We start from the raw sequence: 22552 nt of genomic DNA on the forward strand, positions 1-22552 counted from the left end.
ACTAAATTATTTTTTTTAATAATTCAGGTACTATCTTTAATTAAAAACCATATAAAAAATTTGAAGTTTTCAGGTTTTTATTTTTTTTTTACGGAAGTGAGCCATCAAAACATAAATTTTCCCTTTTAAAATGTTTTTTTTTTGTGAGAAGAAATTAATTATTTTTAAAATTATATTCTTTTAAATATGACTAAAAGAGCATAAAAATTTTAATTATTTTTAGAAGTTTTCAGTTTTTTATTTTTATTTTTTCCAAAAGTAATCTGTCAAAACATATTTTTTCCCTTAAGTTAAAAATATTTTTGATAAGTTTTTAAATAAAAATAAATTTTTAATAATTTATTTTGAAAAAATATTTTTTATAACAAGATTATAATGTTTATTTGAACGCATTTCAAAATTTCTATTTTTAAAAACAAAAAATAATAATAATATATTAATATCTATATAAAATATAAAACTTATATTAAAAATATAAAAAGCATGTTTGACCATGTAATTTAAAAACGGTTTTCTATTTAAAAATAAATAAAAAGCTGTTTTTAAGAATTTTTAAAATAAAAAATTATTTTTTAAAGTTTTTAATATTGTTTGATCGTTGTTTTTTTAAAAATAATTTTTAAAAATAAAGTGAAACAAATAAAGAAGTTTATAAAATAAATAAGAGTTTTTCACTAGTTTTTAAAAATAAAAGAAAAATATAAACCCATTTGATAATGTTTTCTAAAAATTATTTAAAAAAATAATTTTTTATCCTTTAACTTAAAAACAATTTTTAAAAACAAGTTTCAAATAACATAGCCAAACGGGTCCTAATTATTTTTAAAAACTTGTTAAACAATTAATTTATTACCTCAAATCCCAAATTTTAGAAAAATAATTTTAAGGTTTCTATTTTTAAAATCAAAATATAGGAAATATATCCGTAATTTTAAATTTTAGTTTTAAAAAAACCGTTTTTTGAGAGCTATTTCAAGAGACATCGCCCAACAAATCTTTTTGACTAACTTGGATCAATCTCACTGGAGGACCACACAATACTGCGGTGTGTGTGGATATAGGGGTGAAAATCCTAATAGATGACGAGTGATAAGTACTCAGTTGGTTATCATTGCGTGAGATGGTGGAAAAAGGCGTGTGCGGTGTGGCGGATTCGAAACCAGAAATCAAATCTAATGAATATTCTTTGTTGACGTCCATTTATTAACACTGTCGCTTTCCCACCTCGCTATCTCGCCTACGGATTTCTCGCGCGATATTGTGGCGCAGCGAGATCCTCAGTCTTGTCCGGCGGCGAGTATATCCTTTTCGCCGCCACGTGGCGGCTAAATAAGAAATATTAAAAAATAATTAATATATTAATGGTTTTGACAAATCCTTTAAGGAATATTGCCACAATTTTTATTTTTAAAAAATTTAGGAGTGCATTATTTTCTATGTTAAAATAAAAAATATTTATGTAAATAAAATTAATTCTCTATTTTAAAATTTTAGAATTTAATAATATTAGTTGAAAAATGGTATTAAAAAGCCCCCATTAAAATGTTTTATAATTAAGATAATGTTAAATTTCCTAATGTTATGTTTGTTCCCGAAAATGATGAGAAAATAAAAAAAAAATGATAAAATAATTGTTTTTTTATATTTGATTTTATTATAAAAAATACGGAAAAAAAAGTTAAATATCATATATTTTAAAATGATTTAATTTAGAAGAGTTAAATTCTTGACAAAATGTGAAGTAATATATAAAAATAATTTATTAATTTTAATTTTTTTTCCTTATATATATTTTTATTATTTTCTTTTTTTTTTCAAACTTTCCAAAAACTAAATACAGCCTAAAATTATTTAAAAAATCAAATATCAATTGTTTTAAGAAACAAAATTTTATTTTAAAACACAAATACAGACGATTTCATCACTGTCCTCTTATATATAAAAAAACACTCTGAGTGTTTGCTACACGAGAATTTGAAATGAAATAAACATTTTGGTTCATTCTAATTTGTTGGTAAATAAAAATGAATTTGGTGATTCAATTTTTAGTGTTTTGATAAACTTATGAATTCAAGATTTGAATTATTATTTTTTTTCATTTTAATGTTGGAAGATAATGAAAAATAAATAAATTGATAATAATACTTTTATACATAGTTTAAAATAATTTTTATATTTATATTTAAAAAGAAATAAATTTTGAGAGTTTATTTTTGTTACTAAATAATAAGACTAAAAAAATAATTTTATCACGAGATGAAGAGGCATCGAGATTTTATAAATGAAATCATAAAATAGTAATTTTAGATTATTTTATATTTTCTTACGGAATGAATAATCATGATATCAACTATTTGCAATGAATTGAAATCCAATTTATAAGTAAAATTTGATTTATGACGAAATCATTATTTATTTCATTCCTATCTTAATAGAATTTATCTAAACATGAAGGAAAAGAATGAATGATATATCTATTCTCACTTCTCATTCCCACATACCAAACACTCTTTCATAAAAAAATACACGTAATACATTTAAAAAGCCAAAACAATTTTTTGAGTTAGAAAATATATATGTTTTTCTATAAAACAAAACATAATAATCGATAACAGTTTCAAAACAAATATTTTATTTTTAGATTAAACAAATATTTTATTTTTAGATTTGACTTGACTGATGTTCAAAGTTAGATCACAATTAGGCTACATGCAACTCAATCTTTGCCAGCTACGAACCATTTGGCACGATGAAGTAAAAAAATTTGCTGAAAGGTAGGACTCCAAAACATCCGTCGTTGTCATGTATCTCATTACTTACGTAATTTAAGAACAAAAAGTTAGTTAACTTTGGGGAATTCTACACGCCAATGCTCCAACTAATATATACACATAAACGTCCTCAAGCGTGTCCATGTGACAAAGGTCAAAGGGGAATATGTGTGGACATTAGGTACAATGTTAAAACATGTGGTGTTGCCCATTAAGGTGGTACCATGTGCTTTCCTACGTTGAGACTATTTTGAATGGACTAAACTAAAGTCTATATCAACCTCTTTTCTTCTTCTTCATCCTTTCAAAACCCAAATATTCTTGGTGGGTCATCGAGGGTTGGTCGACACCATAATTATATTTTTGGTTTATTTATTTATTTAAAATTGTATTAAAAAATGTTTTTATTGAAAATAAATATGATTATGATATTTTTAATAATTTAAATTACATAAAAATTAAAATTATTATTATTATTGGAATGTGAGTAAAAGTTAGAGAATGATTGGTGGGCGACCCACTGAAAACGAAAAAAAAATCAAAGTATTTGGTAGCGGCAATAATATAATATTGGAAAAAATGGTTATGCTTTTTTGTCTATCCCGTGAATTTATCGAGTGTGACTCACGAGATGAGACGACTAAGTGGGGCCCACATAGCTGAGTTCCACTTCAACCTCCATCACAGATGCCTCGTGTTGCCCACGCTCGGTTCCTTAGCGCGTGGACTCACGTCCCCCATCGCTGAAAAGTGGCCTTTGGCGTGCACGTGGCCCGCCTAGAAAGAAACTTGTCTCTTCCTCTCTCTCTGTCTCTCTCTCTTTTTTATTTTATTATTATTGGTTTTTTTTTTCTAAATATATAATTATTATATTATATTCACATAAAAATTCGATTAAATTGAAACAAAATTTTTTTGATTCCGAGTCAACGATTTATTAGATTTTAAAATATTGAGTCAAAAGTGATAAAAAAAATAGTATAATAATAATTATTTCTAATTCTATAAAGGTAATGGATGCATTTGTGAGATTATTTTTTATTTGGCCATTTTAAAAATATTAAAAAACAGGACAAATTATATATATATATTTACCAATTATTAGTTTTCAAATATTATCATTTTAGATAAAAATAAATGTAATAATTAATTTTCAATATCAAAAAAATAATTTAACACCTCGATATTAATAAAAATAAATAACTTGATATTTAAATTTTTTAATGATTAATAAAAAAACAAATTAATAATATTTATAGTTAAGTCAGCAACCATTCTTTATTTCCAAAAGCGAATTTGTTTATTGGGGCTTGATTTATTGAGTCACGTGGTCTCCGTTTTAAATAGGACAGTTTTGAGTTCAATAAACTCTTTCATCAAGAGGCTTGTTTCTAATAATCAATTCAATTTATTTGAATCTAAATTGCTAATTTTCTCTCAAATCTATTAATTTATTCGGATTAAATAAATTAGTTGGTATATTAACCCATATAAGAGTTAATTTAATTTATTTATTTTTAAATTTGATTGTTAGTCTTATCTTCGTATTTGAATTTTATTATTAAAATAAAAATAAACTCGATATTTAACTTTATTTAAATATCAATAATAACCAACAAACAAACAAACTAAATACTCAATAATATTCAATTTTATTTAAATTTAAGTCAGATTTAAGACTCTTAATATTTCTGACAACAAATGTCCCATAAGTTCTTAACATTACTCATTTAATAAGCTTGTCATTACAAAAATATATTATTTTAAATATAAATTATTAAAATAAAAAATTATGGAGTGGTGGTGATGGGCATGGTCAACATAAGGAGGCTAGACTTTGTGAATGTTTACCAAACTGGTCAACTTATTATTGCAAGTGGTCAACTTTAAAAAGGTAAGGAAAACAAATATATATATTTTTTAAATATAGAAAATAAAAAATCATCTAACCATACCCCAATCATAAAAAAAATATGAAATTTTAAAACTTTACTTCTTTTCTATTTATTTTTGGTGTAAAATGGAAAAAAATTATTGATTTCAAATTTGTTGTATGATTACCCTCAAAAGTAAATGACAAAGTACACGTTAATTTAATACCACATGTTAATAAGTACATGTGTCATTTATTTTTATTATTTTTCTCACATTAATATATCTCCCTTACCACTTATCACGTTTCCATTTTTTTTTTCTCTCTTGCCACCATAATCCATTGTCACCTATTATAGTTTTTATTATAATTTTTTTTCCTTTATATTCTTTTTAATATGCTCATACATTTTCTCATAAAACTTCTTTAATTTTAATTTTTTTTTACTCTCTAATTTCTCCATATTTATTGATGTTAATTATTTTTTTGACATATTAAACTTAAAATGATGATATATATAATAAATAGTTAATATAACAAATTAAATAAAAACAAAATATATAATGGACAAAAATGAAAATATTATCCCACAAATAATATATTCTATGATTTTAAATATTAATTATAATAATTCATTTTATAAATTAAGGTTTAAATTTAAAAATTCTATTTTATTATTTAGAAATTTATAATATATGATTTTTTATATTAAATTTGGTAATATTAGTACATCATTTACAAATTTTGGTACATCATTTACAAATTTTGGCACATCATTTACCAAATTTGGTACATCCTTTATTAAATTTGGTACATCCGATCCTATTGCTTTCAGGACTCCCATTTGAACATGGATGATCCATGATTTCATTTTGGAATCCATAAGGAAGTGATTGGGGTCGATCCCCACCTCGGAATGCACTTTGGAACCCTTAGTACATCCTTCATTAAATTTGGTACATCCTATCCTATTGCTTCTGGGTCCCCCATCTGAATATGGATGGTCTATAATTTCATTTTGGAACTCATAAGGAAGTGATTGGGGGTCGATCCCCACCTCGGAACACACTTTTGAACCATTGGTATATCATTCACAAAATTTGGTACATTCTTTATTAAATTTGGTACATCTGATCCTATTGTTTCCAATACCCCCATCTGAACATGGATGGTCCATGATTTCATTTTGAAACCCATAAGGAAGTGATTGGGGGTCGATCCCCACCTCGGAACGCACTTTGGAACGCTAGGTACATCTTTCATTAAATTTGGTACATCCAATCCTATCGTTTCCGGGTCCCCCATTTGAATATAGATGGTACATGATTTCATTTTGGAACCCATAAGAAAGTGATTGTGGGTCAATCCCCTCCTCAAAATGCACTTTAGAACCCTTGGTACATCCTTCACAAAATTTGGTACATCTTTCATAATGTACCAAATTTTGTGAAGGATGTACCAAATTTTGTAAATAATGTACCAAATTTTATAAAGGATGTACCAATGTTGCGAAAGTCCGTTATGAGGTGGGGAACGACCTTCAATAACTTATCGAGGGCCTCTAAATGAAAAAATTGACTATGAAAATGGAGATAAGTGTTCTGTTAGTTCAAGGATTGGATGTATCAAATTTTCTCAATGATGTACCTAAGGTTCCAAAGTCCATTTTGGAGTAAGGAACGATCTCCAATCACTTCCCAAAGATCCCTAAAGGAATAAACGGATCATGGGTAATAAGATAGAGGTTTCAATAGCACAAGTATATACCAAATATTTTTAAGGATGTCCCAAATTTTGTAAAGGATATACCAAGAGTGGCAAAGTTCGTTCTGATGTGGGGAATGACCTTCAATTACTACCTAATGGTTCTCAAATGATAATATGGACCATGGGAAGATAGGTAGGGGTCTTGATAGGCCAATGATTGGATGTATCAAAATTTCTTAACGATGCACCAAATTTCCTTAAGGATGTACCTAAGGTTTCAAATTTCGTTTCGGAGTAGGGAACGACCTTTAATTACTTCCTAAAGATCCCTAAAGAAATAAGCGAACCATGGGTAATAATATAGAGGTTGTGGTAGTTCATGGATTGGATGTACTAAATTGTTTTAAGGATGTGCCAAACTTTATAAAATATGTATCAAATTTTATAAATGATGTACCAAATTGTCTTTAGAATGTACCTTGGTTTCCAATGTCCGTTTTAGGGTGGGGAATAACTTCTAATTCTTTTTCAAGGATCCCAAAAAAAATATATGAACCATGAAAATGAAAATAGGGGTCTTGGTTCCTCTAATAATGGATATACCTAGGATCTCAAAGTTTTTTTTGGGGTGGACAAAGACCTCTAATTTCTTATTGAGGGTCCCAAAGGAATATATACACCATGATAAGTATAATAGTGTTTCTGGTTATCCTAAACATTAATTTACCTATTTTTTTTATGAAATTAATATAAAAGGTTAAATACAATTTTTTATGAAAAATATATTTTATTTTAATTAAAAATTAAAGATTTTAACAAAAAAAAAAGTTAGATCCACAATCAATTTAAAATCATAAGAAAAATGGTAAAAACACAATTACTTATTATGATTTTGATATGATAAATTTAAAATGAAAATTAAAAGAAAAATAATGTAAATAATAAAATAGTATTACAATAATTTTTTTACTTTTACATGTGATAGAATTTACAAAATAAATAAATCTTTTGTTTAGTATTAATATAAAAAATCTTATATCATAAACTTCTAAATAATAAAATGAAAATTTTAAATTTAAACCTTAATTTATAAAATGTATTATTATAATTAATATTTAAAATCATAGAATATATTATTTGTGGGATAATATTTTTATTTTTGTCCATTATATATATATTTTTTATTTAATTTGTTATATTAACTATTTATTATATATTATCATTTTAAGTTTAATATGTAAAAAAATAATTAAAATCAATAAATATGGAGAAATTAGAGAGTAAAAAAAATTATAGAAATTTTATGAGAAAATGCATGAGCGTGTTAAAAAGAATATAAAGGAAAAAAAAGAAAAATAATAATAAAAACTATAATAGTGGAGAGGAAAAAAAAGAAAAAAAGAAAAAAAGAAAAAAGTGGAAACGCGACAAGTGATAAGAGAGATATATTGATGTGAGAAAAATAATAAAAATAAATGACACATGCACTTGTTAACTGATGGTATTAAATTGATGTATACTTTGTCATTTACTTTTGAGCGTAATTGTGGAACAAATTTGAAAGCGCTATTGGAGTGCAGAATAGACAATATTTTTTCCCATTTTACATCAAAATAAAATATTACATCAAAATAAATCTCATATTTTTCATAATTGATATATGATTATATGATTTTCCCTTTAGAAAAATAGTTTTAAAAATATAATTTTTTTAAATAATAATAAGACATGTTTGTTCTTTTTACTTCTTGTTAAAAGTAACTTACTTTCAATTTTTATTTTTTTTTTAACTTTTTTTTTGCTTCTTATTAAAAGTTATTTAGAATGTATTTTAAAAAAAAAAACTTTTTGTTGAAAGTAATTTGCTTTTAAATTTTAATTTATTTATTTTTATAATTTTTTTTTATGATTTATTAATTATAAATTTTTTGTTGAATACAAAAATCAAAATATTATGTTTTGTCTAAATAAAAAATAATATATTGATTTTTCTTTAGTTAAATTAAAAAACAAACACCTATTTACTTTGGGATTTTATATTACTTGTTTTTTTTTTATTTTTAGTTAATTTATTACTTATTTCTTAATTTTTTTATTAAATAAAAAAATAAAATATTTTATTATTTTAATATGAAAATTAATATATTATTATTTTTAATTTATTGATATTTAATAAAAATAAAATATTAGAAAAAAAAAAACAACTTAATTTTTAATACTATTGAGTACGATTTAGTTTTAAGTTTTATTTCGAATTAAGTTAACCAAATTTAAGTCAAAAAATAAATACATCTAAAAAATTTCTAATTCCAAATTGTCATTAATTATATTATGTAATTAAAGGTAATATTAGTTTTGGATTTAATTTTAATTTTTATTGGGAAAAAAATATGCAAAAGAAAAAGAAAAAAGAATTAAAAAGATTGTAATCTCCTGCTTTGCGGAACTCCGTAACTCTAGATTTCTTGAAATGAACGGCTGTGATTGAGAAGAACTAGTTTATATCATGTAAGAATTATAGAGGATTTCTACCTTCGCTACAAAAAACCCAAACCGTTTCGTCCAAGGTAGGACCAAGACCAAACCAGTGTGCTACTATCCACCGAGCTCGCCGTTGCTCGGCGGGCGATTTCCACTGATCCGGTGAGATCTCCGATCAGGTTAGCTTCTGTACGCTCACTAACGAGAGTGTCATACTTAGGAGTTGATGATCTCTTCTTTATCCGTTCATTCAGTTACACTCTGTTTGGTTGCTATGTAAACGGAGGATAATGAAACGAAAATGAAATGTTGAAACTTATGCGATGTTGTTGCGGTCTCTAGAAGTGGAAAAACGATGCTCAATTGAGCTAAATTTTCCGTGGTTAGGGGCAGAGAGGCGGAGGTGTATGCTTTTGTTTTTATCGGGGTTCAAAAGGATGAGGAATTTTATGAGTTGATTTTGTTTATATTGCTTTCTCGGCAATCAAACAGAGAATCTTAAGCGTCTTAAATTTTTAATACATGCTTAACCGGGGCAATCCTCGGTGGTTGGAGGCGGTTGAGTGGAGATTCCTGTCTTTGTTCTCTCGGTTTCCATATTATAAAAGAATTTTAAGATTTTGATTTTGGTTTGTTTTCTCTCTTTTTTTCCCCTTCGTTTTCTTGGCTATCAAACGGATCATTGTTGAATCAGTTCTATTTATAACATCTTCCTCATTTTCCTTTTGATATGCTCAAGCGATCAGGCTTTGCATGAACAATCTTGGTTCCGCTTGGTTGCATTATGCTTGATTTTCTCTCGTCTAATTTAGGTTATGTTTGGCTCCTGAAAAGCATCAGTGAAAAAAATATATATGTTAAGGAAAACAATTTTCTCACACTTGGACGTGCTATGAAAAATATTAAAGAAAATCAAACATAATTAAAATTAATTAAAAATTTATATATTTTCAAATTATTTAAACTTTATAGGGAAAAGTTAAAACGAGGAAATGAGTTTGAAGTAGTATATAAAAATGATTTATTGACTTAAAATTTATTTTTTATTTTCCTTTACTTTTTTTTTCCTTTCACTTTTCCTCTTTATTTTCTTTCCTTCACATTTTCCCTCAAATTTTCAAGGAACCAAACATATCCTAAGGATTTTTCGGTAGGGAAAATAGCTTTCCTCTCGAGTGTATGAAAATGTTTAAATTTTTTTCTAATTCTCATTGTAATTTTTTATTTTTGTTTTTCCTTTTTTCAATCCAACCAGACACCCTAATTGATGTTTCTTCCATCTTTTGTTTTTCTTTACTTGTTTTAGAGATTCAAAGAGAGCCCATGTGTAATTAGTTTTGTTAATATGAAGGTTTTCCTATTCTAATTTTCTTATATATAGTGAATTGCTTAGAATGATATAGTCACTGTAAGTTTCTCTCCCATGGTGATGCAACACTTGTTATGCTTGATATCTATGCGACAAAAATGGATGATTTCAGCAACCATAAGCTATTTCTGTAAGTATAACCTATAATTATTTTGCTTTTGTAGGATCAATCAAATATGGCGATGTTGAGAGCATACCGTTGTGGCTCATACAGATCATTGATGCCTCAATTCATGGAAATGCTGCGTTATGATTGTTTAAGGGCATTTTCAACCTCGTTCAGGGAGGAGAAAGATACATTAGGAACGGTGCTCGTTCCTGATGACAAGTTTGTATTTTCCATTTCCTATTCTCTCTTATATCCATCATTCTTTTGAAAAATTTGGAAGATTTAAGTAGCTTTCATTTGATCATTTTGGGAGTCTTTTGTATGTAAATTATGTAAAGCTATTTTGAGTTGGTAAGAACAGCTCATCCAAAGGTTAGCTGGTTTTAATGTCAGTGCTAGGTGTGCCTTCATATTGTGCATGAATAGATTTTTGGCCAGGTAAGTATAAGGTTGGCAAGGTGAATAGGTTATTTCAGGTTCAATCTGCTGTAAGTAATCTTGTCCTGTACTGTTTTCATTAAGCAAACTAAATTATATTCCTTTTACAACACAGGAAGAGGCATATTTATCTGTTTATAGAATGTTGATGTGATATATTTTGAATTTCTAATCCATTTATAAATGAAAAGAAAACATTATTATCAAGGGTAAGCACATCAAGAGAGGACTCCCATATATTTGTCATAATTTTTTGCTTTGATCTTATATCATGGCATTTCTTGTGACATATGCACTCGACCATCTTTTAGGGGTCTGTATAGCCTGCACCCTAATTTAGAAAATGGGTACATGCTTTAGTCAAAATTGAAATTCTAGATTGCTCCAACGTATTTAGAAAAAACAATTTGAAATTTTGAGCTATGCTAGTAACCACATGGCAAGGAACTTGGCCCAAAGTTTTACCAGTGAAACTCATCCATGGCTCCGGATGGACTGGTCTTGCTCTTATTTTGTAGATTGTATACACATGAATTAATGGAAGATTTTATGCCAAATATGAGGCCTTTCTCTATGGTATTTTTCTATCCTTAGCTGCTTGTGCTTTTTTGGTCCAACTTGATGCAACAAAATGATTTATTTTTTTCAATCTTTAGGAGTCTTTTTCGAGTTAATTATACCTCATCAATTCACCTTCCTAGTATTAACTTCAAACCTATCCCCTTCCCATCCCACAATAACCGACATGTGCCACCATCTATTAATCTTAGAAGTGGAGCTTGGGTGTTGCAGCTACATGTTCTGAAACCAGAAAGGTATAAGGATCTGTTTAAAGGGGGATTAGTCTCCACCACCATTGGACTAGTGTCAGAAATGGACCTAGGTAAAATAACTTGGAAAATGCACGGAAAGGTTATTTCCCTCTCAGTGGAATACTTGAATCTGTATGATTTATTACATAACAAGGTTTCGTGCATGTTACACTGAGTAAAAGGGACATTCTTAAGTGGAGGGTTGATAAGCCTACAATCCCCTACAATTTAATCTTTCATGCTTCTAGAAATTCTAAGAGTCCCAAGATTTTGAACAGGATTTTTAGGTAAAATTGCATTTTAAAACTGATTAAATAACTGATGTTAAATTTTGTGATATTGATTGAATTTTCCTGTAATTGACATTTTTTAGGTTGTGGGGTGCTCAGACTCAAAGATCATTGCAGAACTTTGAAATTGGTGGCGAGAGTGAGCGAATGCCTGAGCCGATTATTCGGGCTTTTGGGATCCTTAAAAAATGTGCTGCAAAGGTTGACATATAAATTCATTACTTGATAGTAGATATTTCAGTTTCTTTAATTTTTTTTTCTTTTTAATTGTTGTCTTTATTATGTTGATTGGCTTTGTGGGAATTGATTCCTTTTAAAACTAATCTAACAGCCTTATGCCATTTATTTATTATTAGCCCATGGTTTCCTCTAATTGAGTTTTAATGGTAACAAAATGAGGTTAATGGTACTAATGGTTCATCAAGTTCACTATTTCAAGTTTTCAAGAAATTAAAACACAATCAAGTACCAATCAATGGACAATCTCAGTTTGATGAGATCTTAACCATGGTTCCTAAGTCTTCATCAAACTGAGATCGTCCATTGATTGGTACTTGATTTTGTCTTAATTTCTTGAAAACCTGAAATAATAAACTGGATGAACCATTAACCTTGTTTTGTTATCATCAAAACTTGATTAGGGGAAACCTTGGGCTAACAATCTCCTCCTTTTTTGATAATGACACAACTAGGCTATCTAGGGAATTAATATATGCATAGTAAATAATCAAAGTTAATCGAAAATAGATAATAGACAAATTGAGCATAATTCAATAAGAGAAAGATGTCCTATATGCCTAGATGCCTACATATATCTCCTCCTTTGGCAACATCAAAACAAAGGAGGAAAGATGTGGCTCAAGGCTGAGGTGATGGAAAATAGGTGTGTAGATAGGCCATCATCTCCTGGTGCTCAGCCTGCATGTCCTCCAGGCAGCCTAGAACTGATCAAATTGGCCCTGGAAGTGATCAAACTTCCTTGAACTTCAGGCTGTCTCTTGAACCGAATGGATATGTCATCCTGAAAGTGGTCAATATGAAGACCTAAAGATGAGAAATGGTGGTCACTCATCTTCGATAGCTTCTCAAGTTGAGTGCCAAGGGATCCATCCAATCTTTGCATACAATCCATCCCAATGCTGGTGATCAGAAGCAGGTGGAGCAAATGTCTCAAGGTACTCAGGAAACTTGGAATGTGGCACCCCAGTATGGGTTTGAGCTGTAAAAAATGTCTCCTTGGGAAGTTGGGATATGGGAAAGGCTTCCTCATGTTGAGCAGTGAGGAAAGTCTCAGTCTTCATACCTTGTATCATTTCTGCATCTCCAATACCCTCCTGAACACCTCAAGCCTCCATCCCAAGGATCTTAGCCTCCTCCTTGGTTCTATCCTCATGAATGTGCCCTGACCACCTCCTTTTTGTACCCAAGAACCATCATCTAGTTTTTCAAAGTGCATGCGGTCCAATGATTTGGCATTGTAAGTGTTGTAGATGGTAGGCGTCCAAATGTCCTTTTACCACTTAAGGTCCATACCAAAGGCCTTCAAATCTTAGTAAGCAATCTACCATAAGGAGCATCTTTGAATTGCTTGCACAGCACTTCTTCATGTGCTAGAAGATAATAAATCCCTAGTTCATTTTCCAACCTGTCAGAATGGAGTTCATAAAAAAGGCCTCCTTGTAAGATACCTCATCTTTGTGCCTGCCCTTGGGTATAAAAATATAACTGATCATATGGTGGAACACTCTACTGGTGATACTCAGTGCATGGGTATGAGGCCTAGAGGTGATGATGTCCATGGGTAAATCACAAAGCCTTTGGACAACCCTACCAACATCAAAATCATCAACAGAGGGACATCCCTTGGACTTGAAAAGACAAAGTCCCATACAGTGGATCTCTAGAATGTCACAAAGGAGATCCACAGTCAACTCAATATCAATTCCTTTCACAGAGGAGCTAATTGGTCTACCCATCTCATATATCATATTTCTTTTGTCTAAATTTTGGGGGTTTTTTTAGGCTGACCTTGGTAGAACGTGGAATATGATACACAGTGTGCCTATCCTTAGGTCATCATATAAGCTGATATGAGATGAAATGCATTTAGATCCTTTGATTTCTTTGTTCTTTTTTCTTTTCACTTTTGCTCTCCATATCTTTCATTGAGAGGTGAAACCTTAATTTACCAGTTTATATTAACACTATAAAATGTTCATCTTTCTCATGCACCTAACTTCTGCCTGATGTCGAATTTACTTAAAAATGATTTCTATTACAGGTGAACATGGAGTATGGGCTGGATCCATCTATAGGGAAAGCAATAATGCAGGCAGCCCAAGAAGTGGCTGAGGGGAAGTTGAATGACCATTTTCCTCTTGTCATATGGCAGACAGGCAGTGGGACTCAAAGTAACATGAATGCCAATGAGGTTAGCACATTTATTTATACTTCAGTCCATAATTATGGTGGAATGGTACAGGTAGCATATGGGGTCATTGGTAAAGTCTCTAGCTTTTTAGCCTCACTTTTTTTTATTTATTTTTTTTAGCCCCGTGGTGGGAGAGACGTGACTTCATGCCTTTCCACTTGTAGGTTCTTAAATTCTTTAAAATTATAGGAATATATGATGAATAAATAGATAGGATAATGTGATGTACCACTTATAAAAGGTGGGTATGGTAGCAGCAGCCTGATACATGTATGGATTTTGTAGAGAAACAAAAAAAAAGGTCATGCTATTTTTGGTGATAATCTCAGTTTAAGAGTGAAAATCCCTGCAAAGGGTTAAAATGTTCAATGTTGTTTTGCTACTGAGGATCTGAAATGATAGGGTCAAGCAACTGCTGAAAAATAGTTCCCTTCTTTTGCATTAACTTCCTACATAGTGCTTCAATATATATATGTATATATATGATGTGTGTGTGTGTTATTGATACAAAATGGAGACAAATTTATTAAAAAAGGGAAGTCGGATGTATAGGCGGATGAATATCGTCTACAACATTATGGCTAAATCCCAACCCTGAATACAGCCCATCTAAAAAGAAAGAAGCTGAGGACCTGGAATTTACCTACTTCCTTGAGAGGAAAAGCAGTTGCCTCTCCAGATCCAGAAAGATCAAACTAAAAGGAATGCTCACAAACCCTTTGGTAACAGATTCCCTAAGAAACATGAAAAGGCTTATCCAATCCCTTAAATAGATCTCTATCCATGAAATCTTAGCATTCCTCTTCATCCAAATCCCAGCTGTGTGAGTAGCTGTCATACAGTTACATGCATTATTCTTTCAAGCAATTGGAGTATGGCCAGGACAAGGACACTGTCAATCTGATTTCCCATGCCTAAATATGTTAAGAAGTAGAGCTTATAGTCATCTAATTGTTTTCTGTTGTTAATTATCTTGTTTCTTTCTTTACACACACACATGCACACATATACCATGTTTATTGACTAGTTCTTTCCAGGTAATTGCAAATAGAGCAGCTGAGATTCTTGGCCACAAACGGGGTGAAAAGTTCGTGCACCCAAATGATCATGTCAACAGATCACAATCATCAAATGACACATTTCCGACAGTAAGTGCTTGGTGTCCTATGGGAATTTTAGAACTTCAGAAATGTGAGTGGGTCTTTCTAATACTAGTAAATTCAACTACTGTACCTTTTAAAGATATAGTATCTTTTAGTTTATTTGGGATGCCAGAATTGTCTAACCATTTTTTCTTTCTAGTACAACTAGTGGGTGTTGATTCTAATGAATTGTTTGGTTGCTGCTTTCTTCAGGTCATGCACATTGCAGCAGGAGTTGAAATAAATTCAAGATTTATACCAAAATTAAAGCAATTGCATACTTCACTTCATTCCAAGGTTGGATTAATTCCTTCCTTAAAAAGAAAAAAAACAAAGAAAAAAGAAAATGCTTCAATGATAAAATTGTTGTAGTGATAGCTGTTGGTTTTTGTGATATAGGAGATCAAGTAGTTTCAATTTTGGTGGTCTGTTAATATATTGCTTTTACCTATCAAAGAAAGAAATGACAGAGCATATCATCCTAGATAGAGCTACATGTTAAAGCAGTACTGCATTGGTCCCCAAATTAGTTGAAGTTTTGAGGTTTTCTTGAATTTGGTTGAGCTCACTGTTTATCAATATCAACTTTGGTTATGATTCAAGATTGTCTCAGCTGAATATAGATGCTTACATTCTTGTAGTTTCCACTTAAAATTCAAAAACATTTCTCAGTTAAAACTCATAAGTTTTGCTTTCGTTTTATGTCTATGTTTGCGTATATTATGTAGAAACAGGTACTTTCTTTTATATGGCCATAAACTTTTAGGAGGGAATTCCATATGAGTGTGTTCTTGTAAATATAAGCTATGCAGCTTGTTGTGAAGCACTTTTCGACTGAACTAGTATTCAACTATTCATTATGTTGTCTCGAAGTATGAGAAGTTAAGAAATTACGTAAATGAGTTGAAGATGAACTTCTGCTCATGTAATCAGTGGATGGTTCATTTTTCTCTCTCTTGGTTCATTGAGAATCTTTATTTCATCAAATAATGGCAATGTGTTCAACACTGTTTTACTTCTGTTGTCTTGTGAATACCTTACTGATTTATGCATTCCTGTATTTATCTTTGTTATGCCAGTCCCTTGAATTCAAAGACATTATTAAGATTGGACGGACCCACACCCAAGATGCCACACCTTTAACCCTTGGGCAAGAGTTTAGTGGCTATTCAACTCAAGTGAGTTCTTTTTCCCATTAGTTACAACCTTAATGTTTTGTTGTTTATTACCTAAAAAATTTATAATGATGATGCTATATAGACAAGTCTGATATCAGGTTCATAGGGACCTCAAAGTTGTTCTTTGGGTGCAGGTAAAGTATGGAATCGATAGAGTCATGTGTACACTACCTCGCATGTATCAGGTCAGCTACTCAAAATTTTAATTCCTGTATTTTTCACCCATCTTTATAATTTTTCCTGATTGAAGTTGTCCTTAAGAGTATCTTGCTCAAGGTGGAATGGCTGTAGGCACAGGATTGAACACTAAGAAAGGGTATGTTCTCCAAGATTGGACATTTGTTGTTCTCCATTCAGATTTATATGCCATCGTGGATTTTTCTTAATCCTTATTTTGTATATTTGTTCTTCATATGGAAATATTCTTTTGTTCATGTTCCTTGGGTTTCAATTCTGTTTAGTGGGTAGCACTTCAAAGTTATATTTGTCATTTGATGCTGCATTAGGCCTTTCCATTCAGCTACTTTTTCCATCGCACTAACTTAATTGATGGACTGTGTGGCTAAACATTGGTTCCACCAATGGGTAGTGAGAGGTATAAAGCATACATCACTGACTAATAAAGTAGGTTTGAAATAAAATGAAAGGGGTGTTTCTCAATTTGGGGGATTGGATAAATGGAGGTGATTGCATGTTCATAACCTTTTATTGCCTGAATGTGTAAATTGATAAGATGGGATTACATATTGGGTACATTCTGAATAAAGTTTCTTCAGTGAATATTAAACTTCATTTGTTTATATTTTACTGCTATTGCTGATGTGGTATATATTGAGTTTGTACCATGTGCTTGCACACAAAAAATTGCTTGAAAGTTCGGACAACTGTAATGAAGATTGGATGATAAGGTAGGACACTGCAACAGAGAGGCTGAGTGACCATCCTATTGGGCTTCTTCTACATTCTAGCATTTGTAGGAGTGTAGAACCATGTTAAGTTCATGCTTTTTGGTCGATAAACTCCCTGTCAATAGAGCCTTCTCACATAGACAGTGCTTCTTATACCTTTGGATCTCCTTTTCTTATTTTATCATGGACATGGATGTTGGGAACTGGTATTGATAATTATAAAGATGATTCCTTTTTTGCTAGTAGGGAAAGTCTTATGCATTTCTATCTATCATTACTGGTTTAACTTCAGTATCTACACAAAACTCATTTAACTAGCATTGGACTGATCATATATAGTTTCACTTATTAAATTTCGGCGAACAGATTTGATGTAAAAATTGCTGCTACGGTAGCTGAGGAGACTAATCTGCCTTTCATAACATCTGAGAACAAGTTTGAAGCTCTGGTAACCTTCAAACATTGGACTAATACTTTATCATCTTTTTGTCTTGTGTTTTACTAACAAAATTTTGTGCTTCTTGCTCAAATTTTTTGGCTAGGCTGCACATGATGCTTTTGTTGAGACTAGTGGGGCCCTGAATACAATTTGTGCTTCTCTTATGAAGATTGGAAATGATATAAGACTTTTAGGAAGGTAAGTGTGATAGTTTTATTCACTACTGTTTCTTTTGTGTTTGTATAAATTCAGGAGGTTCATAATGCTTTTGTTACGTAGCGGCCCACGCTGTGGCCTTGGTGAACTTACACTTCCTGATAATGAACCAGGCAGCAGTATCATGCCTGTGAGTTCTTTACCTAAAACCATTCTTTTTTGTTCATTTCTAATTTCCTGTTGACAAAGAAAGGCTTTTTATATTTAATATTCTGGGAGTTAATTTTCATGTATAGCTTCTATTCGAGGGAAAGGTCAATCCAACACAGTGTGAGGCTCTGACTATGGTCTGTGCTCAGGTAACTTTCAGCCACATATATTTTTTTGTTTTATTCTTTAATTGTTCAAGTTAGTTGAAATTTGTTCATGAGGAAGATGGGTTTATTTATTTTTTTCATTGTGAAGTTTTTGTTAGTAATTGATGGATACTTTTGTTTTGTTGTATAACAAGTACTTTCTAGTTGGTGTAAGCATCATTATGGAATTGTCATACTAATACTTGGTCAAACAAGGAGTTCTTTGCAGGTTATGGGAAACCATGTGGCCATTACAGTGGGTGGATCAAATGGTCATTTTGAGCTCAATGTATACAAGCCGCTGATTGCTAGCGGCCTCTTACGTGTATGTTTTAGTTGCTACTTGTTATTAATGTTTTGTACTTTGTAACTTTAAAGAAGCTCCATTTAGTTCTATTGGATATTTTTCTGCATTGGCTTCTTTTCTTTTGGAATGGACTTCTTTTCCTTTGATAGAAAATGACAAATACCCATTTGTTTCTAATAATAACAATGGTGTTATTTGTGGACTTCTAGTTACCCTCAACTGAGTAGTTGAAACAACTTCGACCCAACCTTGAGGAACATTGTCAAAGATTATGGGTAGATGAAAGAGTTGGAGGAAGTTTTTTGATGGAACAAGTATTAGATGCCATCAAGCAGGCTTAAAAATGGCTTGTCTGAGAAGGATTTGACTGATGATGACTTACTATTCCCAAATGGCTTCCATGAAACAAAAGGAGCTGTGGCAAATTTGTCCTCTGGTGTATTATTTCAGAAGAGAACTGTTAGAGAGCATGATATATATTGTGGGTCCAAATATTACCTTGTTTAATGGGAGGTCATTAGTTCAAATCTCACTGTTTATTCATTTCCTTAATTTAGTGCACCCATGTGCAAGCACAAAGGAGGTGGTTTGTGATTTATTTGCCTATTGTTTGCTTCACCTGCATGACTTTAGCTATTAGGAAAGTTGGTTACTCAACAAGAACAACCTTTTCGTCAGTGATACACTGCATGTATTTCCAATTTCCATTTTCCTTTGTCACTTTAAGTTTCCTAAACAAAATGCATTTCATGAAACCTTCTTACATGCAGCAACTATTGTGCTGATGGATAGCCTATTACTTGAACCAGAGAGGAACTGGTGATGACAACACATAATCTGGAAAATTTTGGCCCAAATACATGCTATTCAGATCTCTGCTTTGTAAATGCTCCATGTAAACAATTTGAATCAAATAGATAGTTTATATTTTTTTTGGAGAACCATGCTTCACTGTCCACCATATTTTGGGATCCATATGATGGATGAAGTGATAATTCTTCAGTTCTTTTCTCACCCACATTTGGGTGTATCCTATGCTTGAAATTTCCAAATTGATGGGCCTATGATATTCCATTATTTCTTTATGTAGATTTAACATTTTTTTCTCTCTACCCATTCTGAACTGCTTAAACACTAAGGATTCAACTCTTTTCAGTCTCTGCGGTTGTTAGGGGATGCATCTGCCTCCTTTGAAAAGAACTGCATAAGGGGAATCCAAGCCAATCAAGAAAGGATCTCAAAATTACTACACGAGGCAAGTTTGAAAACTCTCAATCAGAATGGTATCTTAGACTTGAATATCATGTGGAAGTTCAAAGTGAGTGATATATTTCCCATTTTTGGGTGGTTTTCTTGGTCTTGCAGTCACTGATGCTTGTTACATCTTTAAACCCTGTGAGTGTTTTTCCTCCGCCATCATTTGTTTAATCATCTTAAGATTCAGTCCATTTTATTTTTAAATTTTCCTTCTCTGCCTACTTGTGTTGGATGTGGCAATGGATTTTGATCGACTTTTTACTTCATGAACCAGAAAATCGGCTATGATAATGCTGCAGCGGTTGCCAAGAAAGCTCACAAGGAGGGAACCACTCTTAAGGTGGTCTTATTTTCCTTCCTATGCAATAACTGAACCCTCGTGCATTGTGTTAGGAAAATTATTAACTCATTTCACAATAGTTTGATGCATTGCAGATTTGGCTGTGTACACTGTAAATCCCTGGTCTCTAATGCTATGTTTGGTTCCATGAAATACTAAGCAAAGAAAAAAAAATGCTTAGGAAAATGATTTTCTTGGTTTTACTATGGGAAATAAGAAAGAAAATTAAATATAACTAAAATGACTTAGAAATTTGTATATTTCATGTTATTTAATCTTCATAGGAACCAAACATAACCTAAATTTTCTTATTCTGCAGCATGCAGCATTAAACCTAGGGGTGCTCACAAGCGAGGAGTTTGAAAAACTTGTTGTACCCGAGAAGATGATCGGCCCATCTGATTGAAACAGAAGAGTGGTAACACTCTTATGAACTCTTCTTTGAAATCCCAAGATTATTTGCATGATGGTGGTGGAAATTGAAAAGCTAATAAGGCTATATTATCTTCAGCCTCGGATAATTAGGATAAAAGATTTTGTTTGAGTTGAGTATTTTCTTCACCAGTGAGCAGTTCCCTGGATCAATAACAACAGTCCATCCCTTACAGTTTTGGTAATAGGAAGAGCACCAAACCATAGGAAATCATGTTGTGGTAAATTAAAATGAAAGATTGATTTTTTGAGAATTGTTTTTCTTTGTTTGTCTAAATTTTTTTGTATTTTTTGTATTTTTTTTGCCTTGGTAGGATAAATTGTTGTATTGTGGAAGACATGAAAATTGAATGGTAGCAATCAAGACCATAGTATTAAAAGATCTGCAGAAGAGAAAATGACATTGAGACTCTGCAAGTATTGCTCAAGACTCAACAGTAAATTTCCTCTGTGGTACTTTGACCCATGCAAATCAAGTTTCTGCATATTCAGCGTTCAAATACATGTCACAGAAGTTGTCGGTAAATTTCATTAAATTTGATATATAAATGATCTTAATTTTATAAAATAATTATTTTTTAATTTAATAATAATAAGCAAACTCTAGAAGGTATTGAAAATTTCAATATATGCTATTGAATTTGAGTAGATGAAATTTCGTAATCAGATTGTATAGTTTATATTCTTTCTTACAGACTAAATTATATTTTAAGTTAAAAAATTAGTTTTTATTTTAAAAAATAAAATCTGTTTCAATTACAATTTAAAGCAGGCCAAAACTGTGAATTGTAAATTTGAGATGGTAGGTGATGGTAGCTTTTTTCTTATTAAAATAAAATGGATAAAAATTGCACCACCACGGTACCACCACAACGTCACAAGTGATACAATCATTCTCAAAATTAACAGTTTATGAACCCTCGAGATTGGTGCATTGCGTGTCCAAGCTCCTCCCTCCCCTTAGTCCTTCCCCACAAACGACATATTCCTCTCTCTCCCCACCCCCACCCCCACCCCCCCTCCTCTGCCTCTGTCTGTCTCTGAATCTGTACATAATGTGTTACGCCATTGCTTGCATTTTAAGGTTCCTCCATTTCAAATTCCAACTCTCTCTCTCTCTCTCTCTCTCTCTCTCTCTCTCTCTCAACTGCCCTACAAGAGGGGAAAAGCAAAAAAAACCCAAACCCCCTGGGCCCTGCAAAGTCCCCCACTTTCTAAGGCAAAATGCTCCCATATCTCTACACTAGCCTTAGGCCGCCTACCCTGAAAAACCCCACCACATGGTGCTATGCCACACTGTTTCACTACACTTTCTGAGCCTTCCTCCTTTCATTTGTTGGTCAAACTCTGCCTGCCCACTTCCTTCAATTCCTGTTTCTCCATGTTTGAAACTAAACCAATCATAAAAATTGGAAGATTTAGTGATCTCATCTATAGAGAATTAATGGGGTTTTGGTGGATGCCACTAAATAAAGTAGAATCATCCATGGAGAGAATTGATGGGTTTGTGGTGGATTAGATTTATAGTTGATGGGTTTATGGGTGGATACATTTCTGGTTGATGGGTTTCATGGATCCCACTAACAGACAGTTTCATGTGGGTTACATGGTAAGCTGGGGTCATCATGATTCCCTCTTGACTCTCAGTTTTGCTGATTACAAAATTGTTTGTTCAATAAAATTCAAGACCATACATTATTTTATGATTTTTGTCACGCAATTCAAAAGTGTTGGAGAAAAATATCAAAATATATTT

At 31.3% G+C, this 22552-nt stretch overlaps 1 protein-coding gene across 1 annotated transcript; it reads left to right on the top strand.

Moving 5' to 3' along the window:
* Positions 1-8898: 8898 nt before the first annotated feature.
* LOC100256208 (fumarate hydratase 1, mitochondrial) lies at positions 8899-21224 on the top strand. Its single transcript, XM_059742671.1, has 18 exons — positions 8899-8994; positions 10366-10529; positions 11934-12051; positions 14132-14281; positions 15319-15429; positions 15637-15720; positions 16503-16601; positions 16736-16786; positions 16865-16917; positions 17876-17957; positions 18052-18146; positions 18228-18294; positions 18413-18463; positions 18690-18785; positions 19924-20022; positions 20133-20162; positions 20299-20364; positions 20684-21224. The coding sequence occupies exons 2-18, from the start codon at positions 10378-10380 to the stop codon at positions 20768-20770; spliced, it is 1491 nt and encodes a 496-aa protein (XP_059598654.1). The 5' UTR covers positions 8899-8994; positions 10366-10377; the 3' UTR covers positions 20771-21224.
* The last annotated feature ends 1328 nt before the right edge of the window (positions 21225-22552 follow it).

Source organism: Vitis vinifera, chromosome 14 (assembly GCF_030704535.1).
Source record: "Vitis vinifera cultivar Pinot Noir 40024 chromosome 14, ASM3070453v1".
Taxonomy (NCBI): domain Eukaryota; kingdom Viridiplantae; phylum Streptophyta; class Magnoliopsida; order Vitales; family Vitaceae; genus Vitis; species Vitis vinifera.